The sequence below is a fragment of the Cherax quadricarinatus genome, chromosome 3 (assembly GCF_038502225.1).
Source record: "Cherax quadricarinatus isolate ZL_2023a chromosome 3, ASM3850222v1, whole genome shotgun sequence".
NCBI lineage: Eukaryota > Metazoa > Arthropoda > Malacostraca > Decapoda > Parastacidae > Cherax > Cherax quadricarinatus.
In genome coordinates this window covers 7,738,635-7,766,498 of record NC_091294.1, presented here as the reverse complement: position 1 = coordinate 7,766,498, position 27,864 = coordinate 7,738,635, and the positions used below count along the sequence as shown (strand labels likewise).

General features: G+C 39.8%; 1 protein-coding gene across 1 annotated transcript in view; it reads right to left on the bottom strand.

The window, feature by feature from the left end:
• The window catches only part of LOC128684104 (protein disulfide-isomerase A5), a gene marked incomplete in the record, with an annotated part of 148,850 nt that overhangs the window by 94,876 nt on the left and 26,110 nt on the right, over positions 1-27,864 (bottom strand). The window contains 1 exon segment of the mRNA XM_070090096.1: positions 27,292-27,363. Within this exon segment, the coding sequence (XP_069946197.1) occupies positions 27,292-27,363 (72 nt within the window).

Here is a 27,864-nt window from a genome sequence, read left to right as displayed (position 1 = left end):
TCGAAGCTAAGGACCTGTCACCTGTTTTGAAAATAGGTATCACATTTGCCATTTTCCACTTATCTGGCACCATGCCAGTTTGTAGTGATATGTTGAAAAGATTAGCCAAAGGTGTGCTAAGCTCCTCTTTACATTCCTTTAGAACCCTTGCATACAGTTCATCAGGGCCTGGGGATTTGTTAGGTTTTAATTTATCTATTTGCCTAGATAACAGGGATATCTTGCTACTCCTACTAACACTTTGGTCACACTTCACAGACACGCACATGCATATATATATATACATACATCTAGGTTTTTCTCCTTTTTCTAAATAGCTCTTGTTCTTTTTTATTTCTTCTATTGTCCATGGGGAAGTGGAAAAGAATCTTTCCTCCGTAAGCCATGCGTGTCGTATGAGGCGACTAAAATGCCGGGAGCAATGGGCTAGTAACCCCTTCTCCTGTATACAATTACTAAAAAAGAGAAGAAGAAAAACTTTATAAAACTGGGTTGCTTAAATGTGCGTGGATGTAGTGCGGATGACAAGAAACAGATGATTGCTGATGTTATGAATGAAAAGAAGTTGGATGTCCTGGCCCTAAGCGAAACAAAGCTGAAGGGGGTAGGAGAGTTTCAGTGGGGGGAAATAAATGGGATTAAATCTGGAGTATCTGAGAGAGTTAGAGCAAAGGAAGGGGTAGCAGTAATGTTAAATGATCAGTTATGGAAGGAGAAAAGAGAATATGAATGTGTAAATTCAAGAATTATGTGGATTAAAGTAAAGGTTGGATGCGAGAAGTGGGTCATAATAAGCGTGTATGCACCTGGAGAAGAGAGGAATGCAGAGGAGAGAGAGAGATTTTGGGAGATGTTAAGTGAATGTATAGGAGCCTTTGAACCAAGTGAGAGAGTAATTGTGGTAGGGGACTTGAATGCTAAAGTAGGAGAAACTTTTAGAGAGGGTGTGGTAGGTAAGTTTGGGGTGCCAGGTGTAAATGATAATGGGAGCCCTTTGATTGAACTTTGTATAGAAAGGGGTTTAGTTATAGGTAATACATATTTTAAGAAAAAGAGGATAAATAAGTATACACGATATGATGTAGGGCGAAATGACAGTAGTTTGTTGGATTATGTATTGGTAGATAAAAGACTGTTGAGTAGACTTCAGGATGTACATGTTTATAGAGGGGCCACAGATATATCAGATCACTTTCTAGTTGTAGCTACACTGAGAGTAAAAGGTAGATGGGATACAAGGAGAATAGAAGCATCAGGGAAGAGAGAGGTGAAGGTTTATAAACTAAAAGAGGAGGCAGTTAGGGTAAGATATAAACAGCTATTGGAGGATAGATGGGCTAATGAGAGCATAGGCAATGGGGTCGAAGAGGTATGGGGTAGGTTTAAAAATGTAGTGTTAGAGTGTTCAGCAGAAGTTTGTGGTTACAGGAAAGTGGGTGCAGGAGGGAAGAGGAGCGATTGGTGGAATGATGATGTAAAGAGAGTAGTAAGGGAGAAAAAGTTAGCATATGAGAAGTTTTTACAAAGTAGAAGTGATGCAAGGAGGGAAGAGTATATGGAGAAAAAGAGAGAGGTTAAGAGAGTGGTGAAGCAATGTAAAAAGAGAGCAAATGAGAGAGTGGGTGAGATGTTATCAACAAATTTTGTTGAAAATAAGAAAAAGTTTTGGAGTGAGATTAACAAGTTAAGAAAGCCTAGAGAACAAATGGATTTGTCAGTTAAAAATAGGAGAGGAGAGTTATTAAATGGAGAGTTAGAGGTATTGGGAAGATGGAAGGAATATTTTGAGGAATTGTTAAATGTTGATGAAGATAGGGAAGCTGTGATTTCGTGTATAGGGCAAGGAGGAATAACATCTTGTAGGAGTGAGGAAGAGCCAGTTGTGAGTGTGGGGGAAGTTCGTGAGGCAGTAGGTAAAATGAAAGGGGGTAAGGCAGCCGGGATTGATGGGATAAAGATAGAAATGTTAAAAGCAGGTGGGGATATAGTTTTGGAGTGGTTGGTGCAATTGTTTAATAAATGTTTGGAAGAGGGTAAGGTACCTAGGGATTGGCAGAGAGCATGCATAGTTCCTTTGTATAAAGGCAAAGGGGATAAAAGAGAGTGCAAAAATTATAGGGGGATAAGTCTGTTGAGTGTACCTGGTAAAGTGTATCGTAGAGTTATAATTGAAAGAATTAAGAGTAAGACGGAGAATAGGATAGCAGATGAACAAGGAGGCTTTAGGAAAGGTAGGGGGTGTGTGGACCAGGTGTTTACAGCGAAACATATAAGTGAACAGTATTTAGATAAGGCTAAAGAGGTCTTTGTGGCATTTATGGATTTGGAAAAGGCGTATGACAGGGTGGATAGGGGGGCAATGTGGCAGATGTTGCAAGTGTATGGTGTAGGAGGTAGGTTACTGAAAGCAGTGAAGAGTTTTTACGAGGATAGTGAGGCTCAAGTTAGAGTATGTAGGAAAGAGGGAAATTTTTTCCCAGTAAAAGTAGGCCTTAGACAAGGATGTGTGATGTCACCGTGGTTGTTTAATATATTTATAGATGGGGTTGTAAGAGAAGTAAATGCGAGGGTCTTGGCAAGAGGCGTGGAGTTAAAAGATAAAGAATCACACACAAAGTGGGAGTTGTCACAGCTGCTCTTTGCTGATGACACTGTGCTCTTGGGAGATTCTGAAGAGAAGTTGCAGAGATTGGTGGATGAATTTGGTAGGGTGTGCAAAAGAAGAAAATTAAAGGTGAATACAGGAAAGAGTAAGGTTATGAGGATAACAAAAAGATTAGGTGATGAAAGATTGAATATCAGATTGGAGGGAGAGAGTATGGAGGAGGTGAACGTATTCAGATATTTGGGAGTGGACGTGTCAGCGGATGGGTCTATGAAAGATGAGGTGAATCATAGAATTGATGAGGGAAAAAGAGTGAGTGGTGCACTTAGGAGTCTGTGGAGACAAAGAACTTTGTCCTTGGAGGCAAAGAGGGGAATGTATGAGAGTATAGTTTTACCAACGCTCTTATATGGGTGTGAAGCGTGGGTGATGAATGTTGCAGCGAGGAGAAGGCTGGAGGCAGTGGAGATGTCATGTCTGAGGGCAATGTGTGGTGTGAATATAATGCAGAGAATTCGTAGTTTGGAAGTTAGGAGGAGGTGTGGGATTACCAAAACTGTTGTCCAGAGGGCTGAGGAAGGGTTGTTGAGGTGGTTCGGACATGTAGAGAGAATGGAGCGAAACAGAATGACTTCAAGAGTGTATCAGTCTGTAGTGGAAGGAAGGCGGGGTAGGGGTCGGCCTAGGAAGGGTTGGAGGGAGGGGGTAAAGGAGGTTTTGTGTGCGAGGGGCTTGGACTTCCAGCAGGCATGCTTGAGCGTGTTTGATAGGAGTGAATGGAGACAAATGGTTTTTAATACTTGACGTGCTGTTGGAGTGTGAGCAAAGTAACATTTATGAAGGGATTCAGGGAAACCGGCAGGCCGGACTTGAGTCCTGGAGATGGGAAGTACAGTGCCTGCACTCTGAAGGAGGGGTGTTAATGTTGCAGTTTAAAAACTGTAGTGTAAAGCACCCTTCTGGCAAGACAGTGATGGAGTGAATGATGGTGAAAGTTTTTCTTTTTCGGGCCACCCTGCCTTGGTGGGAATCGGCCGGTGTGATAATAAAAAAAATAATAATTTGCCTAAGGACCATGTCACTTGTGACCCTAATCGTGCACAGTTTATTATCGTCCTGTTCTACATAATTTATCATTACTGGAATATCGCTGGTATCCTCCTGTGTAAAAACTGAGAGGAAGTATGTGTTAAAAATTCTACACATTTCCATATCACTGTCAGTGAGCTGACCCGAGGAACTTTTGAGTGGGCCTATCTTGTCCCTGTTCTTACTTCTGTATACCTGAAAGAATCCTTTTGGGTTAGTCTTCGATTCTCTTGCAACTTTAACCTCATAATCTCTTTTTGCTTTTCTAATTCCCTTTTTTATTTCTCTCTTTAACTGAATATATAGATTTCTTAATTGCCCCTCTCCTCTTTTGATTTGCCTATATATGCCTCTCTTTTGACCAATCAGATATTTTAATCTATTGTTCATCCATTTAGGATCATTTTTGTTTGATCTGATTTCCCTATTTGGAACATAATTTGACTGAGCAGCTAGAACTATGCCCTGGAAAGCATCATATTGGCAACCATCACCACCTACCTGACCCTTAGTCAGGTCATTCCAGTTCAGCCCACCTAAGTAATTTTTCAGTCCTATGAAATCAGCCAAGCGAAAGTCAGGGACGGAGACTTGATTGCCATTATTAGGGGAATTCCATGATATATTAAAACTGAGTGATTTGTGATCACTTTCCCCAAGCTCATCATTAACCTCAAGATTATTAATTAGTGTTTCCCTACTGGCAAGAACCAAGTCAAGGAGGTTATTTCCCCTAGTTGGCTCTGTCACAAACTGTTTTAAAAAACAATCCTGGATCGTATCAAGAAAGTCACCTGACTCTAAATTTCCTGTCAAATTGCTCCAGTCAATCTGTCTATAGTTGAAATCTCCCATTAGCACAACATTTTCATATGTAGATGCCTTACGAATTTCGTCCCATAGAAGTTTACTGCACTCCCTATCAAGATTTGGGGCCCTGTAAATCACACCCAAAATTAGTTTTTCTCGGCCCTCGAGAAGCTGTAACCAAACAGATTCAGTGGCTGACGCTTCTAATTTAATATCTTGTCTAACACAACAATTTAAATTGTCTCTGACATACATCGCTACTCCACCACCTTTGCTGTTGACCCTGTCAGTGTGGAATAATTTATAGCCTTGTATGTGACATTCAGAGGGCATCTCTCTATCTTTCAGATTGAGCCAGGTCTCTGTTATAGCAATAATATCTATGTTTCCTGCACTTGCAATTAATCTTAGCTCATCTATCTAATTTCTTACACTCCATAAGGGAGCTAGTCCCTTGCTGCCCTCTGCTGTCCCCCTTTGTTTGCTGACCTGATCTGTTGTCTTTATTTATAACTTCATGCAGAATGCCTTTTATACATTTACTGTTTCCAACCCAAGTGTTGCAACCTGCTTGTTTCCCACACACACCCATACCTCTATCTTCCATCAGTTTAAAATCATAGGCATTTCACCAATGGCCTTCTCAATCGAGTCTGCAAGTGCTACCACCCCAGCCCCAGAGAGATGTACCCCATCCCTTGCATACATATCATGTTTGCCATAAAAGTTGTTCCAGTTGTCAATGAATGGGATTGCAAGTTCCTTGCAGTATCTGTCTAGCCAGCAATTTACACCAATTGCCCTAGACAACCATTCATTTCCTACTCCCCTTCTAGGCAAGATGCTACATATGATTGGGATCCCTCCCTTAGACTTAATGAAATCTATAGCTTACCTGTACTTATCTAGCAGCTCTTCTCTCCTACCCTTCCCAATATCATTTCCACCAGCACTGAGACAGATAATGGGCTTGTTCCCATTACCTGACATGATATTATCCAGCCTGTTGACAATGTCCCCAACACCAGCTCCAGGGAAGCACACACTATTTCTCATCTTCTTATTCCTATTACAAAAAGCACGGTCAATATATCTTACCTGAGAGTCACCAACCACAAGAATGCGCTTACCTCCCTTAGCAGGGGCAGTAGTACCCTTACCTTCACTGGCCACTGAAGTACATTCATCCTGAAGAACAGAGAAGCGATTTCCTACCTTCAGATCTTCACTCTTAACTTTCCTTACTCTGATGCGCCTCCCATTACTGTGAACCACTCGCCACTTGTAGCAGGTGCTGGACTGCACCTCACTGCTGGTAGCCGTTGCTACCTCCCCAACTACAGCCTCCTCACAGCGAGACAGACTGCACCTCACTGCTAAAGCCTCATTCCCCACAACTCCAGCCACCTCACACTCTCTCCCAGACCCATTGAGGTGGACCTTCAGCCTCCTAATCTCCTCCTGGAGAAGCAAGACCTCCTCCTTCAACTCTCCAACCTCAATTTTTAAAACACTGCAGAAGCAAGCCATGCTTTGTAACCGTCCACGCTAATCCCCAAAGCAGCTCAGGGTCTGTGACCTCTTGCCAAAGGTGTTCTCAAAACTGAGATCACAAGTGATAGAAGATGTTGAGAGACTCATATTGGAGTGGATAAACGAAAAACAGACAGCAGGAGATAGCATCTCTTAAGCGATCATATGTGAAAAGGCTAGGAAGTTGCATGACGATTTAATTAAAAAAATGCCAGAAACTAGTGGTGATGTGAGTGAATTTAAGGCCAGCAAAGGTTGGTTTGAGAGATTTAAGAAGCGTAGTGGCATTCATAGTGTGATAAGGCATGGTGAGGCTGCCAGTTCGGACCACAAAGCGGCTGAAAAATATGTGCAGGAATTCAAGGAGTACATAGACAGTGAAGGACTGAAACCTGAACAAGTGTTTAATTGTGACGAAACAGGCCTGTTTTGGAAGAAAATGCCAAGCAGGGCATACATTACTCAGGAGGAAAAGGCACTCCCAGGACATAAGCCTATGAAAGACAGGCTTACTCTGTTGATGTGTGCCAATGCTAGTGGTGATTGCAAAGTGAAGCCTTTATTGGTGTATCACTCTGAAACTCCCAGAGCATTCAGGAAAAACAATGTCCTCAAGGCTAATTTGTGTGTGCTGTGGAGGGCAAACAGTAAGGCATGGGTCACTAGGGACTTTTTCTATGACTGGTTACACCATGCATTTGCCCCCACTGTGAAAAATTACCTAATTGAAAAGAAATTAGACCTTAAGTGCCTCCTGGTATTAGACAATGCCCCTGGTCATCCTTCAGACTTGGCAGAGCAGCTTTCTAGGGACATGAGCTTCATTAAGGTGAAGTTTTTGCCTCCTAATACCACTCCTCTCCTGCAGCCCATGGACCAGCAGGTCATTTCCAACTTCAAGAATCTGTACACAAAAGCTATGTTTGAAAGGTGCTTTGTAGTGACCTCAGAAACTCAGTTGACTCTAAGAGAGTTTTGGAGAGGTCACTTTAGCATCCTCAATTGTGTAAACATTATAGGTAAGGCTTGGGAGGAAGTGACTAAGAGGACCTTGAACTCTGCTTGGAAAAAAACGGTGGCCAGAATGTGTAGACAAAAGGGATTTTGAAGGGTTTGAGGCTAACCCTGAGAATCCTATGCCATTTGAGGAATCCATTGTGGCATTGGGGAAGTCCTTGGGGTTGGAGGTTAATGGGGAGGATGTGGAAGAGTTGGTGGAGGAGGACAATGAAGAACTAACCACTGATGAGCTGCTAGATCATCTTCATCAGCATGAGGCCACACCTGAGGAAACTGCTTCGGAGGAGGGGAGAGAGAAATTGAAGAAGTTGCCTACTCCTAAGATTAAGGAAATCTGTGCAATGTGGCTTAAAGTGCAAACCTTTATGGATGAAAATCACCCTGACACAGCTACTGCAAGCCGTGTTGGCAACCTGTACACTGACAATGTTGTGAAACACTTTAGAAATGTCATAAAGGAACAGGAGGTACAGGCCTCTATGGACAGATATGTTGTGCAACATAAGTCCAGTGACTCTGAAGCTGGTTCTAGTGGCGTTAAAAGAACAAGGGAAGTAACCACGGAAAAAGACTTGCTACCTCAAGTCCTAATGGAAGGGGATTCCCCTTCTAAACACTAAGAAGATCAACACTCTCCCCTCCTCCCATCCCATCAATCATCACCAGATCGCATGTCTTCTTCAGTTTGTGTGTATTAAAATTAATATTTCATGTGGTAAAATTTTTTTTTTCAATACTTTGGGGTGTCAGGAACGGATTAATTTGATTTCCATTATTTCTTATGGGGAAAATTAAGTCGACTAACGATAATTTCGATTAACGATGAGCTCTCAGGAACGGATTAATATCGTGGTCGAGGGTCCACTGTATCAACTCTACGGCTTATTTATCTATCACAATTCATCTAATATGACATAATAAACAATATTAATAACATAGAAAGATGATATATACACTAGAATGAATAAAATACTATGTCATTATGTACGTGGCTAGTGGTGGTGGCAGCGGCAGTACAGCAGACATTGTTGTTGGGGTCTATAGTGCCACCACAGTGGCCATTCCTGCTCCTGATTACATACCTTCCCATGCTCTTATTATAACAGGCAAACTATATTGGATCACTATGCAATTTGATATATAAAACTGTCTTTTAACCTTGTAGACATCGCAGTGCTCAATGCATTCAATATGTACGAAATAAAGGCTGGAAAACGACAACGTTTTGCAGAATTCTCTCTGAATGTCATAAAACAGACAGCAAGAAAGTATGGTACCACACCAGTATCTGCCCCTCAACAGTGACTTGTCCCACAACCACAGCTAGTGGGGAAAGTGCCAGACCTAATCATCCCTAAATGTCACTACCTGGTACCAATACCACCTACCCCAAAGAAGAATTCCCAGAAAAAGTGTGTTGTGTGTGCTACCACCATGAAACAACCCCAACAGTGGAAGGACACACGATCCATGTGTCACCAGTGTGGGGTGGCACTCTGTATGAATCCATGCTTCATTGAGTATCATACAATCGTGGAATTCTAGAAACATAAGTGGGACATGTAAATACTTGTATATAGATGTAGATAATAGAATGTGATTCAGTCAGGTGTGCAAAATCACCTATCAGTGTGTACAAGTGTGTTTATGACAATATGGTAATAATTTCGTATATAATATTTGTGTATAAACAACAACTGGCATTGAAATCAAAAGATTTACAGTGGACCATCGGTTATCGGCCATAATCCATTCCAGAAGGTTGGCCGATAACCGAAATGGCCGAAAACCGAATTAATATTTCCCATAAGAATTAATGTAAATACACATACAATTAATCCGTTCCAAACAAAAATATTCACACAAAAAAAAATTTTTTTTAACAGTTATGTAAGTTTTACATGCCTTTATTGAAGGCTAATGCTGGCTTCTGGAAGACAGGGAAGAGGAAAGAGGGAGGAGTTAGTGTTTGGAAGGGGAATCCCCCTCCATAAAGACTTTAGGTAGCAATGCCTTCTCTGGGGTTATTTCCCTTCTTGTCTTTTATTGCCACTAGGACCAGCTTGAGAGTCACTGGACCCCTGTCTCACAAAATAACTGTCCATGATATGTAACGTGTTTCTTATACAATTTTCAAGAAAATATTATTGATGGATCAATGAAAATGTCTATATTAACCCTTTCAGGGTCGGCAGGCCCTCTCCGAGACTTGTTCTCAGGGTCGGCCAAATTTAAAAAAAAAAAATTATTTTTTCTTATGAAAAGATAGAGAATCTTTTCCCGATCATAATGACACCAAAAGTATGAAATTTGATGGAAAACTTACGGAATTATGCTCTAGCGAAGATAGAGGTCTCGGCAATGTTTACGCATCGGCGATTTTGCCCACTTTGAGCCTTATTTTCGGCCAATTCCTGTGTACTAGTCGACAGAAATCATAACCATTTCTCTAGAACTCCATTTTTTCTATTGAATGAGTACAAGAAACCACCCACTTACTGATTTCAACTATCCAATACAGTGGTCAGAATTTAGCAATTTTGCTAATTTCACACAAATTTCAAAAGATGCGAATTTCCAAATAGGGTCCAGAATAAACAAGAAAGACATTCCTGGCACTAAAATAACATTTCCTCTGTTCGTTAGTCACATCCCCAGGCCCCTCTTATATTTCCTTGGCTTTCCACTTTCAATTTTTATTCTTACAAAAAATAGAAGATTTACTGTTATGCAAACTGCTGCATTAGTGTATAAATGTATAAATAATATCAGCGCACTTGTGAAAGAATATTAGACTCACCAGTTGACGCGTATTGGATGCTTGGCATGATTTGTTTACTTTTGAACTTTGGTAAAAATCGAACATTTCTACTACTTTGAGCTCAATTTCAAGGTACTTTTCATTGTAAAACCAGTCAAAATCATCTCAATTTCTGTAATATGTCTTCCATTCTATAAAATGAGACCAAGAAAACTAGAATACAAAACAAATACCATACGAAAATACAGTGCAAAGTCGCTGTTTTATTCCAAAAACACAATTTTTTTTTTTTTTCATTATGCACTGTGTGCTGCAGGATTTTTTTTATACTGCGCACACTGACCACATAGACCCATTATTTCATATGTATGCCTACCAGCTTTCTCCCACTAGATTTGAGGGCGCTAGAATTTAGGCATACTAGTATGTCAAAAACCCTGGGTCGTAAACCGTACTAGTACGGCTGAAACCCTCAAAGGATTAATGTAAAATAAGACATTTAATGTGCCAAAGAGTGATTATTAAATATATATCGCATATAATAAACACTGAATGTTTATATGCTCTGTAACATGTTTCTTACATAACTTTGAAGAAGATATAATAGATGGATTAATGAAAATGTTTACATTAACGTAAAGTAAGACATTTAATATACCAGTGACAATTATTAAATATACATCACATATAAACTTTGCATGTTTTCATATATACTATGTAACGTGTTTCTTTGGGCTCATGGTTGCTTATTTTGCAGTTGTACTCAATCAATAACCACAAAAAACAATGGATTATAGCAAAATGTTTGGATGAATGAGTAGAAGCTTCCTCACTCGCCCAGAGACAAAGCCAAACTGACTCGCCAGCAGCCCCAGCTGGCAGATGGACGCCTCCCAAATGGCCGATAACTGAATTAATGGCCAATAACCGGGTGCCGAAAAACCAGCCGATAACCGAGCTGGCCGATAACTGAACTGGCCGATAACCGGGAGTCCACTGTACTATAAAACATAATTATATCATAAAAACCAAGAAAATAAAAAAAAAAAAAGGTCAGTATGTTGAATTTCTGCAAGTGGCAGTGCTCCATGTTGTGATCAGGTGATCGCCAAGTGCCAACTTCGTGGCCTCATATCTCGGTAAGTACTGACCCTAAATTTTTTTTTTTTATCCTATAACACTTAAAAAAATGTGCTCTTAATTTCTATAATTTTTTTTTTTTCAAAAATATTCAGGGCGCTGGGCGAGAGAACATATACATACGTTTGGACCATTTAAGGGTTAACTGATAATATTGTTATCAAGGCAGGATATATATATACAGTGGTCCCTCGTTTTTTGTATTTAATCCGTTCCTGGAGGAGCTACTATAAACGAAATTTACGATTTGCGAATCAATTTTCCCCATAAGAAATAATGTAAATACAATTAATCCGTTTCTGACACTCAGAAGTATTAAAACAAAAAAATTTTTTACATGAAATATACATGTAGTACATAAACAATACATGTACAATGGGAAATGATGAATGAAACATTAACAGCATAACACTTACCTTTATTGGAGATTCTTCTTGGTGTATGGGGGACTGGAGGAGGAGAGAGATTGGATTGTTTACAGTTTGGAAGGGGAATCCCCTTCCAGCAACACCTCAGGTACCAATTGCTTCTCTGGGGTTGCTTCTCTTCTCTGTTTCTTAATGCCACTAGGACCACCTTGAGAGTCACTCTAGTCCTGTCTCGCAAAGTAACTGTGGAGAGAGCTCTGTTTCTGGCGTCTCTTTAACACTTCCCTAAAATGGCCCAAGACTTTGTCAATGTACATATTTCTCACCTTCTTTACCACAGGCTTGGCACTAGGAGCTTTCTTTGGAGCCATGGTAGCTTATTTAGTACTTGCAAGCACTAAAATGAGTGGAATATTATGAAATATTTCGTAGGAGCACTTGAGGGGACCTTCACTCACTGGTAAACAATGCCAGACTGGCTGGGTAGGGAGGCCTCCCCAGCTCACACCGTGCATAAGCGTCCTGGATGAACTACTATTCGCGAGTCAACCTATGAAAAGCGAGTCCATGTTTATACGAAAATACCCCTATGATTGGCGAAATTTACGATTGCCGAGAACTACGAAAAGCGAGGGACCACTGTATATAAAAAGAACAAGGAATTAAATTAAGGCACTATATGTTCAGGTAGTAGGTTGGTAGACAGCAACCACCCAGGGAGGTACTACCGTCCTGCCAAGTGAGTGTAAAACGAAAGCCTGTAATTGTTTTACATAATGGTAGCATTGCTGATGTCTTTTGTCTGTCTCATAAATATGCAAGATTACAGGTATGTCTTGCTACTTCTACTTACACTTAGGTCACACTACACATACATGTACACATTTATTTATACACACTCATCTGAGTTTTCTTAGATTTTATCTTAATAGTTCTTGGTCTTATTACTTTTCCTTTTATATCCATGGGGAAGTGGAATAAGAATCTTTCCACCGTAAGCCATGCGTGTTGTAAAAGTCAACTAAAATCCCGGGAACAATGGGCTAGTAACCCCTTTCCCTGTAAAGATTACTAAAAAGATTAAGAAGAAGAAAATTGTCAAAGTGGGAAGTCTGAATCTGCGTGGATGTTGTGCAAATGATAAGAAAGAGATGATTGTGGATGTTATGAATGAGAAGAAGCTGGATGTCCTGGCTTTAAGTGAAACAAAGCTGAAGGGGGTGGGAGAGTTTCAATGGAGAGGAATAAATGGGATTAGGTCAGGGGTTTCAAATAGAGTTAGAGCTAAAGAAGGAGTAGCAATAATGTTGAAGGATAAGCTATGGCAGGAAAAGAGGGACTATAAATGTATTAATTCAAGGATTATGTGGAGTAAAATAAAGATTGGATGTGAAAAGTGGGTTATAATAAGCGTGTATGCACCTGGAGAAGAGAGAAGCGTAGAGGAGAGAGAGAGATTTTGGGAAATGTTGAGTCAATGCGTGGGGAGTTTTGAATCAAGTGTGAGCGTAATGGTGGTTGGGGATTTCAATGCTAAAGTGGGTAAAAATGTTATGGAGGGAGTAGTAGGTAAATTTGGGGTGCCAGGGGTAAATGTAAATGGGGAGCCTTTAATTGAGCTATGTGTAGAAAGAGATTTGGTAATAAGTAATACATATTTTATGAAAAAGAGGATAAATAAATATACAAGGAATGATGTAGCACGTAATGAAAGTAGTTTATTAGATTATGTATTGGTGGATAAAAGGTTGATGGGTAGGCTCCAGGATGTACATGTTTATAGAGGGGCAACTGATATATCGGATCATTATTTAGTTGTAGCTACAGTTAGAGTAAGAGGTAGATGGGAAAAGAGGAAGGTGGCAACAACAAGTAAGAGGGAGGGGAAAGTGGATAAACTAAGGGAGGAGGAAGTTCGGGTGAGATACAATCGACTATTGGCAGAAAGGTGGGCTAGTGCAAAGATGAGTAGTGGGGGGGTTGAAGAGGGTTGGAATAGTTTTAAAAATGCAGTATTAGAATGTGGGGCAGAAGTTTGTGGTTATAGGAGGGTGGGGGCAGAAGCAGAAGTGTTACAAGAAGAGTAGAGTATATGGAGAGTAAAAGAAAAGTAAAGTGAGTGGTGAGAGAGTGCAAAAGGAGAGCAGATGATAGAGTGGGAGAGGCACTGTCAAGAAATTTTAATGAAAAATAAGAAAAAATTTTGGAGTGAGTTAAACAAGTTAAGAAAGCCTAGGGAAAGTATGGATTTGTCAGTTAAAAACAGAGTAGGGGAGTTAGTAGATGGGGAGATGGAGGTATTAGGTAGATGGCGAGAATATTTTGAGGAACTTTTAAATGTTAAGGAAGAAAGAGAGGCAGTAATTTCATGCACTGGTCAGGGAGGTATACCATCTTTTAGGAGTGAAGAAGAGCAGAATGTAAGTGTGGGGGAGGTATGTCAGGCATTACGTAGAATGAAAGGGGGTAAAGCAGCTGGAACTGATGGGATCATGACAGAAATGTTAAAAGCAGGGGGGGGATATAGTGTTGGAGTGGTTGGTACTTTTGTTTAATAAATGTATGAAAGAGGGGAAGGTACCTAGGGATTGGCAGAGAGCATGTATAGTCCTTTGTATATAAAGGGAAAGGGGACAAAAGAGACTGTAAAAATTATAGAGGAATAAGTTTACTGAGTATACCAGGAAAAGTGTACGGAAGGGTTATAATTGAAAGAATTAGAGGTAAGACAGAATGTAGAATTGCGGATGAGCAAGGAGGTTTCAGAGTGGGTAGGGGATGTGTAGATCAAGTGTTTACATTGAAGCATATATGTGAACAGTATTTAGATAAAGGTAGGGAAGTTTTTATTGCATTTATGGATTTAGAAAAGGCATATGATAGAGTGGATAGAGGAGCAATGTGGCAGATGTTGCAAGTATATGGAATAGGTGGTAAGTTATTAAATGCTGTAAAGAGTTTTTATGAGGATAGTGAGGCTCAGGTTAGGGTGTGTAGAAGAGAGGGAGATTACTTCCCGGTAAAAGTAGGTCTTAGACAGGGATGTGTAATGTCACCATGGTTGTTTAATACAGGAGGGCCCCACTTATACGGCGGGTTAGGTTACAGGCTACCACCGTAAAGCGGAAACCGCCGTAAAGTGGAACACCCTTTTTTTCCACTTACAAATGCATACAAACACTAGATAACAAGTTTACACTAACATATGTTATGTTAGCAATAGAACCAGGCATCAAAAAAACAATAAAAAAGTACAATACACACATAGTGCACTCATTACTTACCTTAAAATATTTATAGTCTTAATCTAGGGTGAGACAAGTAGTATTTATTGTAAGAAATCAAGTGTGGTATGTATGGTAGTCAGCCAGGCTACCATACCAGGCCACCCCACCCACATATACTATTCTATGATATTTAAGCATCCCAAAGCGATAAAATGTATATACAGTTCACTCATTACTTACCTTAAAATATAGGGTGAGATGAGTAGTATTTATTGTAAAAAATCAAGTGTGGTATGTATGGTAGTCAGCCAGGCTACCATACCAGGCCAACCCACCCACACATACTATTCTATGATATTTAAGCATCCCAGAGCGATAAAATGTATATACAGTTCACTCATTACTTACCTTAAAATATAGGGTGAGATGAGTAGTACTTTTTTTATTTTATTATGACACTGGCCGATTCCCACCAAGGCAGGGTGGCCCGAAAAAGAAAAACTTTCACCATCATTCACTCCATCACTGTCTTGCCAGAAGGGTGCTTTACACTACAGTTTTTAAACTGCAACATTAACACCCCTCCTTCAGAGTGCAGACACTGTACTTCCCATCTCCAAGACTCAAGTCAGGCCTGCCGGTTTCCCTGAATCCCTTCATAAATATTACTTTGCTAACACTCCAACAGCACGTCAAGTATTAAAAACCATTTGTCTCCATTCACTCCTATCAAACACGCTCATGCATGCCTGCTGGAAGTCCAAGCCCCTCGCACACAAAACCTCCTTTACCCCCTCCCTCCAACCTTTCCTAGGCCGACCCCTACCCCGCCTTCCTTCCACTACAGACTGATACACTCTTGAAGTCATTCTGTTTCGCTCCATTCTCTCTACATGTCCGAACCACCTCAACAACCCTTCCTCAGCCCTCTGGACAACAGTTTTGGTAATCCCGCACCTCCTCCTAACTTCCAAACTACGAATTCTCTGCATTATATTCACACCACACATTGCCCTCAGACATGACATCTCCACTGCCTCCAGCCTTCTCCTCGCTGCAACATTCATCACCCATGCTTCACACCCATATAAGAGCGTTGGTAAAACTATACTCTCATACATTCCCCTCTTTGCCTCCAAGGACAAAGTTCTTTGTCTCCACAGACTCCTAAGTGCACCACTCACTCTTTTTCCCTCATCAATTCTATGATTCACCTCATCTTTCATAGACCCATCCGCTGACACGTCCACTCCCAAATATCTGAATACGTTCACCTCCTCCATACTCTCTCCCTCCACTCCGATATCCAATCTTTCATCACCTAATCTTTTTGTTATCCTCATAACCTTACTCTTTCCTGTATTCACCTTTAATTTTCTTCTTTTGCACACCCTACCAAAGTCATCCACCAATCTCTGCAACTTCTCTTCAGAATCTCCCAAGAGCACAGTGTCATCAGCAAAGAGCAGCTGTGACAACTCCCACTTTGTGTATGATTCTTTATCTTTTAACTCCACGCCTCTTGCCAAGACCCTCGCATTTACTTCTCTTACAACCCCATCTATAAATATATTAAACAACCACAGTGACATCACACATCCTTGTCTAAGGCCTACTTTTACTGGGAAATAATTTCCCTCTTTCCTACATACTCTAACTTGAGCCTCACTATCCTCGTAAAAACTCTTCACTGCTTTCAGTAACCTACCTCCTACACCATACACTTGCAACATCTGCCACATTGCCCCCCTATCCACCCTGTCATACGCCTTTTCCAAATCCATAAATGCCACAAAGACCTCTTTAGCCTTATCTAAATACTGTTCACTTATATGTTTCACTGTAAACACCTGGTCCACACACCCCCTACCTTTCCTAAAGCCTCCTTGTTTATCTGCTGTCCTATTCTCTGTCTTACTCTTAATTCTTTCAATTATAACTCTACCATACACTTTACCAGGTATACTCAACAGACTTATCCCCCTATAATTTTTGCACTCTCTTTTATCCCCTTTGCCTTTATGCAAAGGAACTATGCATGCTCTCTGCCAATCCCTAGGTACCTTACCCTCTTCCATACATTTATTAAATAATTGCACCAACCACTCCAAAACTATATCCCCACCTGCTTTTAACATTTCTATCTTTATCCCATCAATCCCGGCTGCCTTACCCCCTTTCATTTTACCTACTGCCTCACGAACTTCCCCCACACTCACAACTGGCTCTTCCTCAATCCTACAAGATGTTATTCCTCCTTGCCCTATACACGAAATCACAGCTTCCCTATCTTCATCAACATTTAACAATTCCTCAAAATATTCCCTCCATCTTCCCAATACCTCTAACTCTCCATTTAATAACTCTCCTCTCCTATTTTTAACTGACAAATCCATTTGTTCTCTAGGCTTTCTTAACTTGTTAATCTCACTCCAAAGCTTTTTCTTATTTTCAACAAAATTTGTTGATAACATCTCACCCACTCTCTCATTTGCTCTCTTTTTACATTGCTTCACCACTCTCTTAACCTCTCTCTTTTTCTCCATATACTCTTCCCTCCTTGCATCACTTCTACTTTGTAAAAACTTCTCATATGCTAACTTTTTCTCCCTTACTACTCTCTTTACATCATCATTCCACCAATCGCTCCTCTTCCCTCCTGCACCCACTTTCCTGTAACCACAAACTTCTGCTGAACACTCAAACACTACATTTTTAAACCTACCCCATACCTCTTTGACCCCATTGCCTATGCTCTCATTAGCCCATCTATCCTCCAATAGCTGTTTATATCTTACCCTAACTGTCTCCTCTTTTAGTTTATAAACCTTCACCTCTCTCTTCCCTGATGCTTCTATTCTCCTTGTATCCCATCTACCTTTTACTCTCAGTGTAGCTACAACTAGAAAGTGATCTGATATATCTGTGGCCCCTCTATAAACATGTACATCCTGAAGTCTACTCAACAGTCTTTTATCTACCAATACATAATCCAACAAACTACTGTCATTTCGCCCTACATCATATCTTGTATACTTATTTATCCTCTTTTTCTTAAAATATGTATTACCTATAACTAAACCCCTTTCTATACAAAGTTCAATCAAAGGGCTCCCATTATCATTTACACCTGGCACCCCAAACTTACCTACCACACCCTCTCTAAAAGTTTCTCCTACTTTAGCATTCAGGTCCCCTACCACAATTACTCTCTCACTTGGTTCAAAGGCTCCTATACATTCACTTAACATCTCCCAAAATCTCTCTCTCTCCTCTGCATTCCTCTCTTCTCCAGGTGCATACACGCTTATTATGACCCACTTCTCGCATCCAACCTTTACTTTAATCCACATAATTCTTGAATTTACACATTCATATTCTCTTTTCTCCTTCCATAACTGATCATCTAACATTACTGCTACCCCTTCCTTTGCTCTAACTCTCTCAGATACTCCAGATTTAATCCCATTTATTTCCCCCCACTGAAACTCTCCTACCCCGTTCAGCTTTGTTTCGCTTAGGGCCAAGACATCCAACTTCTTTTCATTCATAACATCAGCAATCATCTGTTTCTTGTCATCCGCACTACATCCACGCACATTTAAGCATCCCAGTTTTATAAAGTTTTTCTTCTTCTCTTTCTTAGTAAATGTCTACAGGAGAAGGGGTTACTAGTCCATTGCTCCCGGCATTTTAGTCGCCTCATACGACACGCATGGCTTACGGAGGAAAGATTCTTTTCCACTTCCCCATGGACAATAGAAGAAATTAAGAAGAACAAGAGCTATTTAGAAAAAGGAGAAAAACCTAGATGTATGTATATATATATGCATGTGCGTGTCTGTGAAGTGTGACCGAAGTGTAAGTAGGAGTAGCAAGATATCCCTGTTATCTAGCGTGTTTATGAGACAGAAAAAGAAACCAGCAATCCTACCATCATGCAAAACAGTTATTTATTGTATTTATTGTAAAAAATCAAGTGTGGTATGTATGGTAGTCAGCCAGGCTACCATACCAGAGAGAAAGAATGAGTGCATGAGAGAGGACAGGCGCAGAGTTATGTAAACAAACCAGGCGAAGGTAAGTTTTGTAAACAGTGTACACATCTGGTTTGTGTACAAGTTACATTGTGTACAAAAATAAATAACAAAAAGGCAAAATACCGTGACTGGAACGATACACAAATAACCCGCACATAAAAGAGAGAAGCTTACGACGACGTTTCGGTCCGACTTGGACCATTGACAAAGTCACACTGACAGAGGTGGAGCAGGACAGCTATATATAGGCAGGAAGAGGTGGAGGTAGTAGTAGTAGTAGTAGTAGTACATGTACAAGAATTGTATATAATACCGACAGGATGAAATGACACATGCACAACACCCGGGCATCCCCACCGTAGACATTTCGCCATCCAGCCAGCCACTGGATGGCGAAACATCCACAACAAAGACAACCAGAAGCCGCACATGTGTCTTAATTTCATCAGTAGTTGTAGTAGAAGAAGAAGAGGTAGTAGTAGTGGTGGTAGAAGTGGGAAATAAGGAAGACGAGCCAGTCAAATACAAAGGAAGGGGAGCACTGCAAGAGAGCTAGAAACCCACAGAGGGAGAGCAAGCGCACCGAGGTGCGTGAAAGGGGAAGTGGTGAAATAAAATAAATGAAGAAGGAACAGAAACACGAGACAGGAGAGAGAAAGAAAACCCAGAGGAGAAAAGGAGAGAGGAAAGGGGAAGAGGAAGAAGAAAAAGAAGAAGAAGAAGAAGAAGAAGAAGAAGAAGAAGAAATGAGGATTCAGGTTAAGTCACGGGTGTTCTGAAGTTTGGAGCATTTTACAATGTAGTGGGATGACATCTTTGCTCTGTGGCCTCATGACTCCAGTCTCTTCCAACCTTTTCTTGAAGCTCTTAACAATCTTGCCCCTTCCATTAAGTTTAAAGCTGAATGGGAATCTAATTCCTTACTTCCTTTCCTTGATGTCCATATCCACCGCTCAGATACAGGTTTTTCCTTTTCCGTTTACCGTAAACCTATGCACAGTGGCATGTACATTCACTACTTTTCGTATCATGCTTCCCCTGTCAAGAAAAGTGTTCTTATCTCCCTCTTTCTCCGTGCCCTCCGCATCTGTGATCCTCAGTTCCTTCCAGCAGAAATTTCCACTCTTCATAATTCGTTCTCCCGTCTTGGCTACCCTTCCCATTTCATAGACTCTGCCCTCTCACGTGCTAAATGCAATTTCTTCTCTCCCAAACTCTCTACTCATGGGAACTCTTCATTCCTCTGCCTTCCCTACATTTCCGGTCTTTCTAATCTCAACAATTCTCTCCGTCCCTTAGACATCAAGCTTACCTTCCGCCAGACTAACACTCTTCGCACTAATCTCGTTCATACCTCTCCTCCCTCTACAGATGTTCCTGGTGTCTACTCTATTTCTTGCTCCTCCTGTCCTCTTCAATACTTCGGAGAAACTGGTCGATCTCTTTCTGACAGACTTAGGGAGCACAAAAATAGTGTTAGGCTTGCCGACACTAACAATGCTCTTTTCTGTCACGTCAGAGATCATAGCCATCCTATTGACTGGTCTTCTGCTAAAACTGTCTTCCCTACTTCCAACTCGAACAGTCGCCGTTTAGTTGAATCCTCTCTAATACACAACTTTCCTTGTATGAACCTTAGCCCTGGCTTCGTCTCTGTAGATGCCTTCCTCTCCCACTACACTGTAAAATGCTCCAAACTTCAGAACACCCGTGACTTAACCTGAATCCTCATTTCTTCTTCTTCTTCTTCTTCTTCTTCTTCTTTTTCTTCTTCCTCTTCCCCTTTCCTCTCTCCTTTTCTCCTCTGGGTTGTCTTTCTCTCTCCTGTCTCGTGTTTCTGTTCCTTCTTCATTTATTTTATTTCACCACTTCCCCTTTCACGCACCTCGGTGCGCTTGCTCTCCCTCTGTGGGTTTCTAGCTCTCTTGCAGTGCTCCCCTTCCTTTGTATTTGACTGGCTCGTCTTCCTTATCTCCCACTTCTACCACTACCACTACTACTACCTCTTCTTCTTCTACTACAACTACTGATGAAATTAAGACACATGTGCGGCGTCTGGTTGTCTTTGTTGTGGACGTTTCGCCATCCAGTGGCTGGCTGGATGGCGAAATGTCTACGGTGGGGATGCCCGGGTATTGTGCATGTGTCATTTCATCCTGTTGGTATTATATACAATTCTTGTACTACTACTACTACCTCCACCTCTTCCTGCCTATATATAGCCGTCCTGCTCCACCTCTGTCAGTGTGACTTTGTCAATGGTCCAAGTCGGACCGAAACGTCGTCATAAGCTTCTCTCTTTTATGTGCGGGTTATTTGTGTACATTGTGTACAGGTTGTCTTTACATTGATACGGTAGAATAAATAAAGAAGAACACTCCCATTCTCATGTAACATCATTTTGAGAAGAAATGATGCTCTGAGTGAAGGCAATGGAAGTAAGTCATTCTGACTTTTTTGGGTTATCCTAGGTTCTCTACACATATGTTATGTATTTATGTTATGTATCGTGTTTATTATATAATTTTGAAAAAATATCATGGATGGATTAATGAAAATGTGTATATTAACGTAATATACAACATTTAATGATACACCGAGCTCAGACAGCGTAAACAAACAAACTGAACAGGTTGTGGACGATCACTCGGTCAGGCGAAATAGACGGTATTAATACGTGTCCAGTTTTAGTTCATTCATGTACATTTGTAAGAGTTTGTGAAACTTTTACCTTATAATATTTTTATTATTATTATAATAATTAAATCACGAAACAAATACTCTTACGCTGTGTACAAGTTAGTACAAAATTATAGCTATAAAGTGAAGGCATACGAAAGGAATATTTTTCTACAGTTATCCCTAGTAACAGGTGACGGGCTAGAGAAAACGTAATTCTTCCGACACTTCTACAAACCGTTTGGTAAACATCTCATATATATTTGTATAAATTTTTATACTGTGGGTGCATGTATCATGTTTGTGTGTTACATAATGTGTTTCTTATATAATTTTGAAAAAAATATCATAGATAGATTAAGGGAAATGTCTATATTAATGTAATATGCGACATTAATGCGCCCAAGAGATTATTATTATTATTATTATTATTATTATTATTGCATCAAGAGTAGAGAGACTTAGTGATTTTAATGTGTACCTACATGCCAGCACAGTGTGTAAGTTTATTTAGGTACAGGTGTACACAAGTTTAATTATCAAGTACAATACATATAAAATATACAATAACTTTAAAACACTTGAAATTTTGGAAAGTTTCCAGACATAATAAGGAGATGTGCTCAGGGAGAATGTAAACAAACTCAGTGGGCAGCTGTGACCGTATTAGAAAGACAGGTGGGGGGAGCTGTATAGCGAGTTTTGGTCATAATTTGAAATGTCCGTATTAGCGGAACGCCATAAAGCGAAACGCTGTAAAGCGGGGCCCTGCTGTATATTTATAGATGGGGTTGTAGAGGAAGTAAATGCTAGGGTGTTCGGGAGAGGGGTGGGATTAAATTTTGGGGAATGAAATTCAAAATGGGAATTGACACAGTTACTTTTTGCTGATGATACTGTGCTTATGGGAGATTCTAAAGAAAAATCGCAAAGGTTAGTGGATGAGTTTGGGAATGTGTGTAAAGGTAGAAAGTTGAAAGTGAACATAGAAAAGAGTAAGGTGATGAGGGTATCAAATGATTTAGATAAAGAAAAATTGGATATCAAATTGGGGAGGAGGAGTATGGAAGAAGTGAATGTTTTCAGATATGTACTTGGGAGTTGACGTGTCAGAGGATGGATTTATGAAGGATGAGGTTAATCATAGAATTGATGAGGGAAAAAAGGTGAGTGGTGCGTTGAGGTATATGTGGAGTCAAAATACGTTATCTATGGAGGCAAAGAAGGGAATGTATGAAAGTATAGTAGTACCAACACTCTTATATGGGTGTGAAGCTTGGGTGGTAAATGCAGCAGCGAGGAGGCGGTTGGAGGCAGTGGAGATGTCCTGTTTAAGGGCAATGTGTGGTGTAAATATTATGCAGAAAATTCGGAGTGTGGAAATTAGGAAGAGGTGTGGAGTTAATAAAAGTATTAGTCAGAGGGCAGAAGAGGGGTTGTTGAGGTGGTTTGGTCATTTTGAGAGAATGGATCAAAGTAGAATGACATGGAAAGCATATATATCTATAGGGGAAGGAAGGCGGGGTAGGGGTCGTCCTCGAAAGGGTTGGAGAGAGGGGGTAAAGGAGGTTTTGTGGGCAAGGGGCTTGGACTTCCAGCAAGCGTGCGTGAGCATGTTAGATAGGGGTGAATGGAGACGAATGGTACTTGAGACCTGACGATCTGTTGGAGTGTGAGCAGGGTAATATTTAGTGAAGGGATTCAGGGAAACCGGTTATTTTCATATAGTCGGACTTGAGTCCTGGAAATGGGAAGTACAATGCCTGCACTTTAAAGGAGGGGTTTGGGATATTGGCAGTTTGGAGGGATATGTTGTGTATCTTTATATGTGTATACTTCTAAACTGTTGTATTCTGAGCACCTCTGCAAAAACAGTGATAATGTGTGAGTGTGGTGAAAGTGTTGAATGATGATGAAAGTATTTTCTTTTTGGGGATTTTCTTTCTTTTTTGGGTCACCCTTGTTGGGCCGACTTGTTGAAAAAAAAAAAAAAATGTTCAGGAATAAAAAAGTAATAAAAAGTGGGGCAATTTACACTAAACATATTGCATTATATATGGTTAATATCAATGTCTGCCTGGCAGTCAGGCATCCTTGATATGGGCAGCTTCAATGTTAATCTCCATCTTGTCTTTGATTAGCTGAAGAGCATTTTGTGTGCAATTGTCCTTGTTTTTGTCTGTTGGTAAGCTGAGACTGTTTACAATAACAGCATCTTGCAATTTATCTCGTTCCAGCAAGTCCCTTTGATACTGTAGGCATGCACTCCATTGAGAGTCCATGTTTGTCCTCCAGTCTCATTCAGCCTCTGATAACTTAAGTTGTTAGGGAAGCTAGTTGTTTAGTGTGGCTAATGAGAGTTGTTTACATGTCTGTGTGTTGTTCGGTCTTTGTTAATTAGTAATATGTTAAATAGTTTGGAATATCATACTAGAAAAATAGATATGACAGAATTATACAAATATAGAGGATTGATTATATTAAATTATGATGTTGTATGAATTATAGTATGGAGTCATGTTTTAGTGGTATGTTATACATGTACTTGTGTTATGAAATTAAGATGAGTCATGATGTTACTGATTGTAAAGTAATAGAGGTGTGATGGTAGAGAGTTATAATGTCATAGTTGTGATACTACAGATTTACGATGTTATTGAGCTTTGATATCATTGAGTTATGATGTTACTATGTCATTGTTATGATGTCAGTAATAAAGTTCCAGAGGAATGATGGTATAGAGTTATAATGACGTAATTCTGATGTTATAGTTATATAGCACTATAACATAACAGACATGATTTTTATGAGAGTTATGATGTTATGGTATAGTTATGATACTTTTATGATTGTCATAATAGAGTAGAGTTGTGATGTTTGGTAATTATAATGTTATGGCAGTTATCGTGATGTTATAGAACAGCGGAACCTCAACTTTTGAATATAATCCATTCCAGATGTCGATTCAACAACCAAAATCAACAACAAAGCAATTTTTCCCATAAAGAATGATATAAATAGAATTATTCTGTTCCAGACCCCAAATGACAATATATTAATAATGTACTAACTACTACATAAAACAATGTATACAATTATACAGCACAGGGAAACTGTGAAAATGAATACTAAATGAAAATTTAACTGAAATACTGTACAGTAAACGAAAATTTAACTGAAATGCTGTACAGTAAATGAAAATTTAACTGAAATACTGTACAGTAAATGAAAATTTAACTGAAATACTGTACAGTAAATGAAAATTTAACTAAAATGCTGTACAGTAAATGAAAATTTAACTGAAATAATGTACAGTAAATTAAAATTTAACTGAAATGCTGTACAGTAAATGAAAATTTAACTGAAATACTGTACAGTAAATGAAAATTTAACTGAAATGCTGTACAGTAAATGAAAATTTAACTGCCCCTTACCTGTCAGAGGAGAGCTAATGGAATACTGGAAGTAGGATGTAGAGGAGAGGAAGGGGTATGTTATTGCTTGGAAGGAGAGTCACCTTCTATTAATATGTCAGACAACTGTCCTTCTGGTTTTGTTTCTCTTTGTCTCTCTTCACCACTAACAACTTAATCTTGCTCACTAGTTCTGTCTCACTAAAAACCTGTCCAGTGAGTTTTGTGTCAGGCTCCATTTTAACATTTATCTAAATTGAGACATTACACTGTCATTGTACATGTTAGAGAGACAGATGGCCACTACTTTGTATGGATGGTATTTTTCAGCAAACTCCTGCACTTCACGCAATTTGGCACACATTTCCTTGACAAGTGCAATGGGCACATCATCCCTTCCCTCCTCCTCCTCTGATAACAGCTCCTCTGCTGCAATCTGCTGCTGCACCTTCTGAAGGTCTACAAGTTCCTTTCTGGTGAGTTTAGTTCTATGCTCCTCCACCAACTACTCCACATCATCTTCAGGCACCTCTGGGCCCAAGGTCTTCCCCCAGGGACACAATACCCACTACCATCTCAGGCTCATCTTCAAAGCTTTCAAAATCCCTGGCTGCCACAAAGTCAGGCCACAGTTTCTTCCATGCTGACTGCATGGTCCTGGAAGACACACTCTATCTCAGACTATGTCTATAAGTCTCAAGCAGGTTAGGATATTGAAATGGTCCTTTCAGAATTCCCTGAGGGTTAAATTTGTTTCTTAAGTGATTTCAAAGCACCTTTCAAAAACTACTTTGCTGCAGTTTTTTGAAGTTAGAAATGACCTGCTGGTCCATGGGCTGGATGAGAAGAGTGGTGTTAGGAGGCAAGAACTTCACAGTTATAAAACTGAACTATTCCAGCAACTCATTTTCCAAGCTTGGAGAGTAAGCAGGAGCATTATCCATAGGTATAAGGGTCCTGGGTGGGAACTGTTTTTTAATGAGGTACAGGAGGCCCTCCACATTCATGAGGGTTAGGGGATCAAGAACCTCACAAATCTTGAAAATTCGCGAATGTTTGGTGCACAAATATAATGTAGGGAAATATAATAATACTGTACTGTAGCGTTTGCAAATGTTTTGATGCACAAATATATTGTAGGGAAATAACAGCATTTCCTTATCCGAACAATACTGCTTACTTAACCCTTTGACTGTTTTGGTCGTATATATACGTCACACAAGCCAGTGTTTCGGACGTATATATACTCAATAATTCTAGCGGCTTCAAATCAAGTAGGAGAAAGCTGGTAGGCCCACATGTGAGAGAATGGGTCTGTGTGGTCAGTGTGCACCACATAAAAAAAAATCCTGCAGCACGCAGTGCATAATGAGAAAAAAAAAGACCGTTTTTTTGGATTAAAACGCCGACTTTGAGGTGTATTTCTGCATTTATCGTTGTATTATCATTTTCATGGTATCCCGTGATAAAATGGAAAACATATTGCAGAAACAGAGATGGTTTTGATAAGTTTCACGATGAAAACGACCTTGAAATTGAGCTCAAAGTAGCGGAAATGTTCGATTTTCACCAATGTTCAGGAGTAAGCAAATCACACCACACGTCCAATACACGTCAACTGGGGAGTCTAATATTCTTTCACTAGTGCACTGATATTATTTATACCATTTTTACAATAATGCAGTGGTCTCCATAACAGTAAATTTTGTATTTTTTTGTATGAATAAAAAATCAAAATAGAAAGCAACAGTAATATAAGAGAGGCCTAGAGATGTGACTAATGAACAGAGGATATGTTATTTTAGTGCCAAGAATGTCTACATTGTTTATTCTGAACCCTATTTTGAAATTGGCATCTTTTTTAATTTGCGTGAAACTGGCCAAATTGCCAATTTCTGACCACTTTATTGGGTGGTTCAAATCGGTAAATGGGAGGTTTCTTGTACTCAATTAATAGAAAAAAATGGAATTCTAAAGAAATAGCTATGAGCTTAGTCAACTGGAACAACGGAATTGGCTAAAAACAGGGATCAAAGTCGGCGAAATCGCCGATGTGTATGTCGCCGAGACCACTAATTTTGCGGGAGCGTAATTCCATAAGTTTTCAACCAAATTTCGTACTTTTGGTGTCATTACCATTGGGAAAATATTCTCTATCATTTCATAAGATTTTTTTTTTTTCCAAAAATTTTGCGACATAGAATGACAGTTTCAGAAAGGGGCTTGCGACAGTCAAAGGGTTAACCTATTGAACCACGAACATAAAACACATGAAAACAATGTAAAATTTTGGGCAGCTGGGCATTCGCAAATGTTCGAAGCTCGCGAAAGTGGAGGGCTAGCTGTACTTTTTGACAGTGGGAGCAAAGATCTCATGAAACCACTCAATAAAAAATCGTCTTGTCAACGACCAAAAGAACGTACATAAACCAGAACATTTTTTTCTCAAACACCACATTCGATAACCGATTTATACGACAAGTAATGAAACTTACAAGCGAGGTTCAACTGTATCCATAATACATATAAATGAGAATATTGTATTACTATAAAAATCTACAAAAAAAAAAATAAATAAATAAATAAATATATAAATTCTACATCACCTTAGGATCTGCAATGCTTTCAACGTATGTCTGGGACTTAGCTGCCAAACTCACCACCACAGCCCCACATAACTGGAAACACAGGAAAAAATATTTTAATTTAAGGCCTTAAAAAAGGTACAAGAACAAATTATTATGCCATAAATTATTTGGGGAGCTGAAGGTATTGGGAAGATGGCAGGAATGTTTTGAGGAACTTTTAAATGTTGATGAAGAAAGAGAGGCAGTAATTTCATGCACTGGCCAGGGAGGTACAGCATCTTTTAGGAGTGAAGAAGAGCAGGATGTGAGTGTGGGGGAGGTTCAAGGCATTACGTAGAATGAAACGGGGTAAAGCAGCTGGAACTGACAGGATCATGACAGAAATGTTAAAAGTAGGAAGGGATATAGTGTTGGAGTGGTTGGTATTTTTGTTTAATAAATGTATGAAAGAGGGAAAGGTACCTAGGGATTGGCAGTGTGTGCGTGTATAGTTCTTTTATATAAAGGGAAGGGGGACAAAACAGATTGTAAAATTCATAGGGGAATAAGTTTACTGAGTATACCAGGTAAAGTGTATGGTAGGGTTATTAT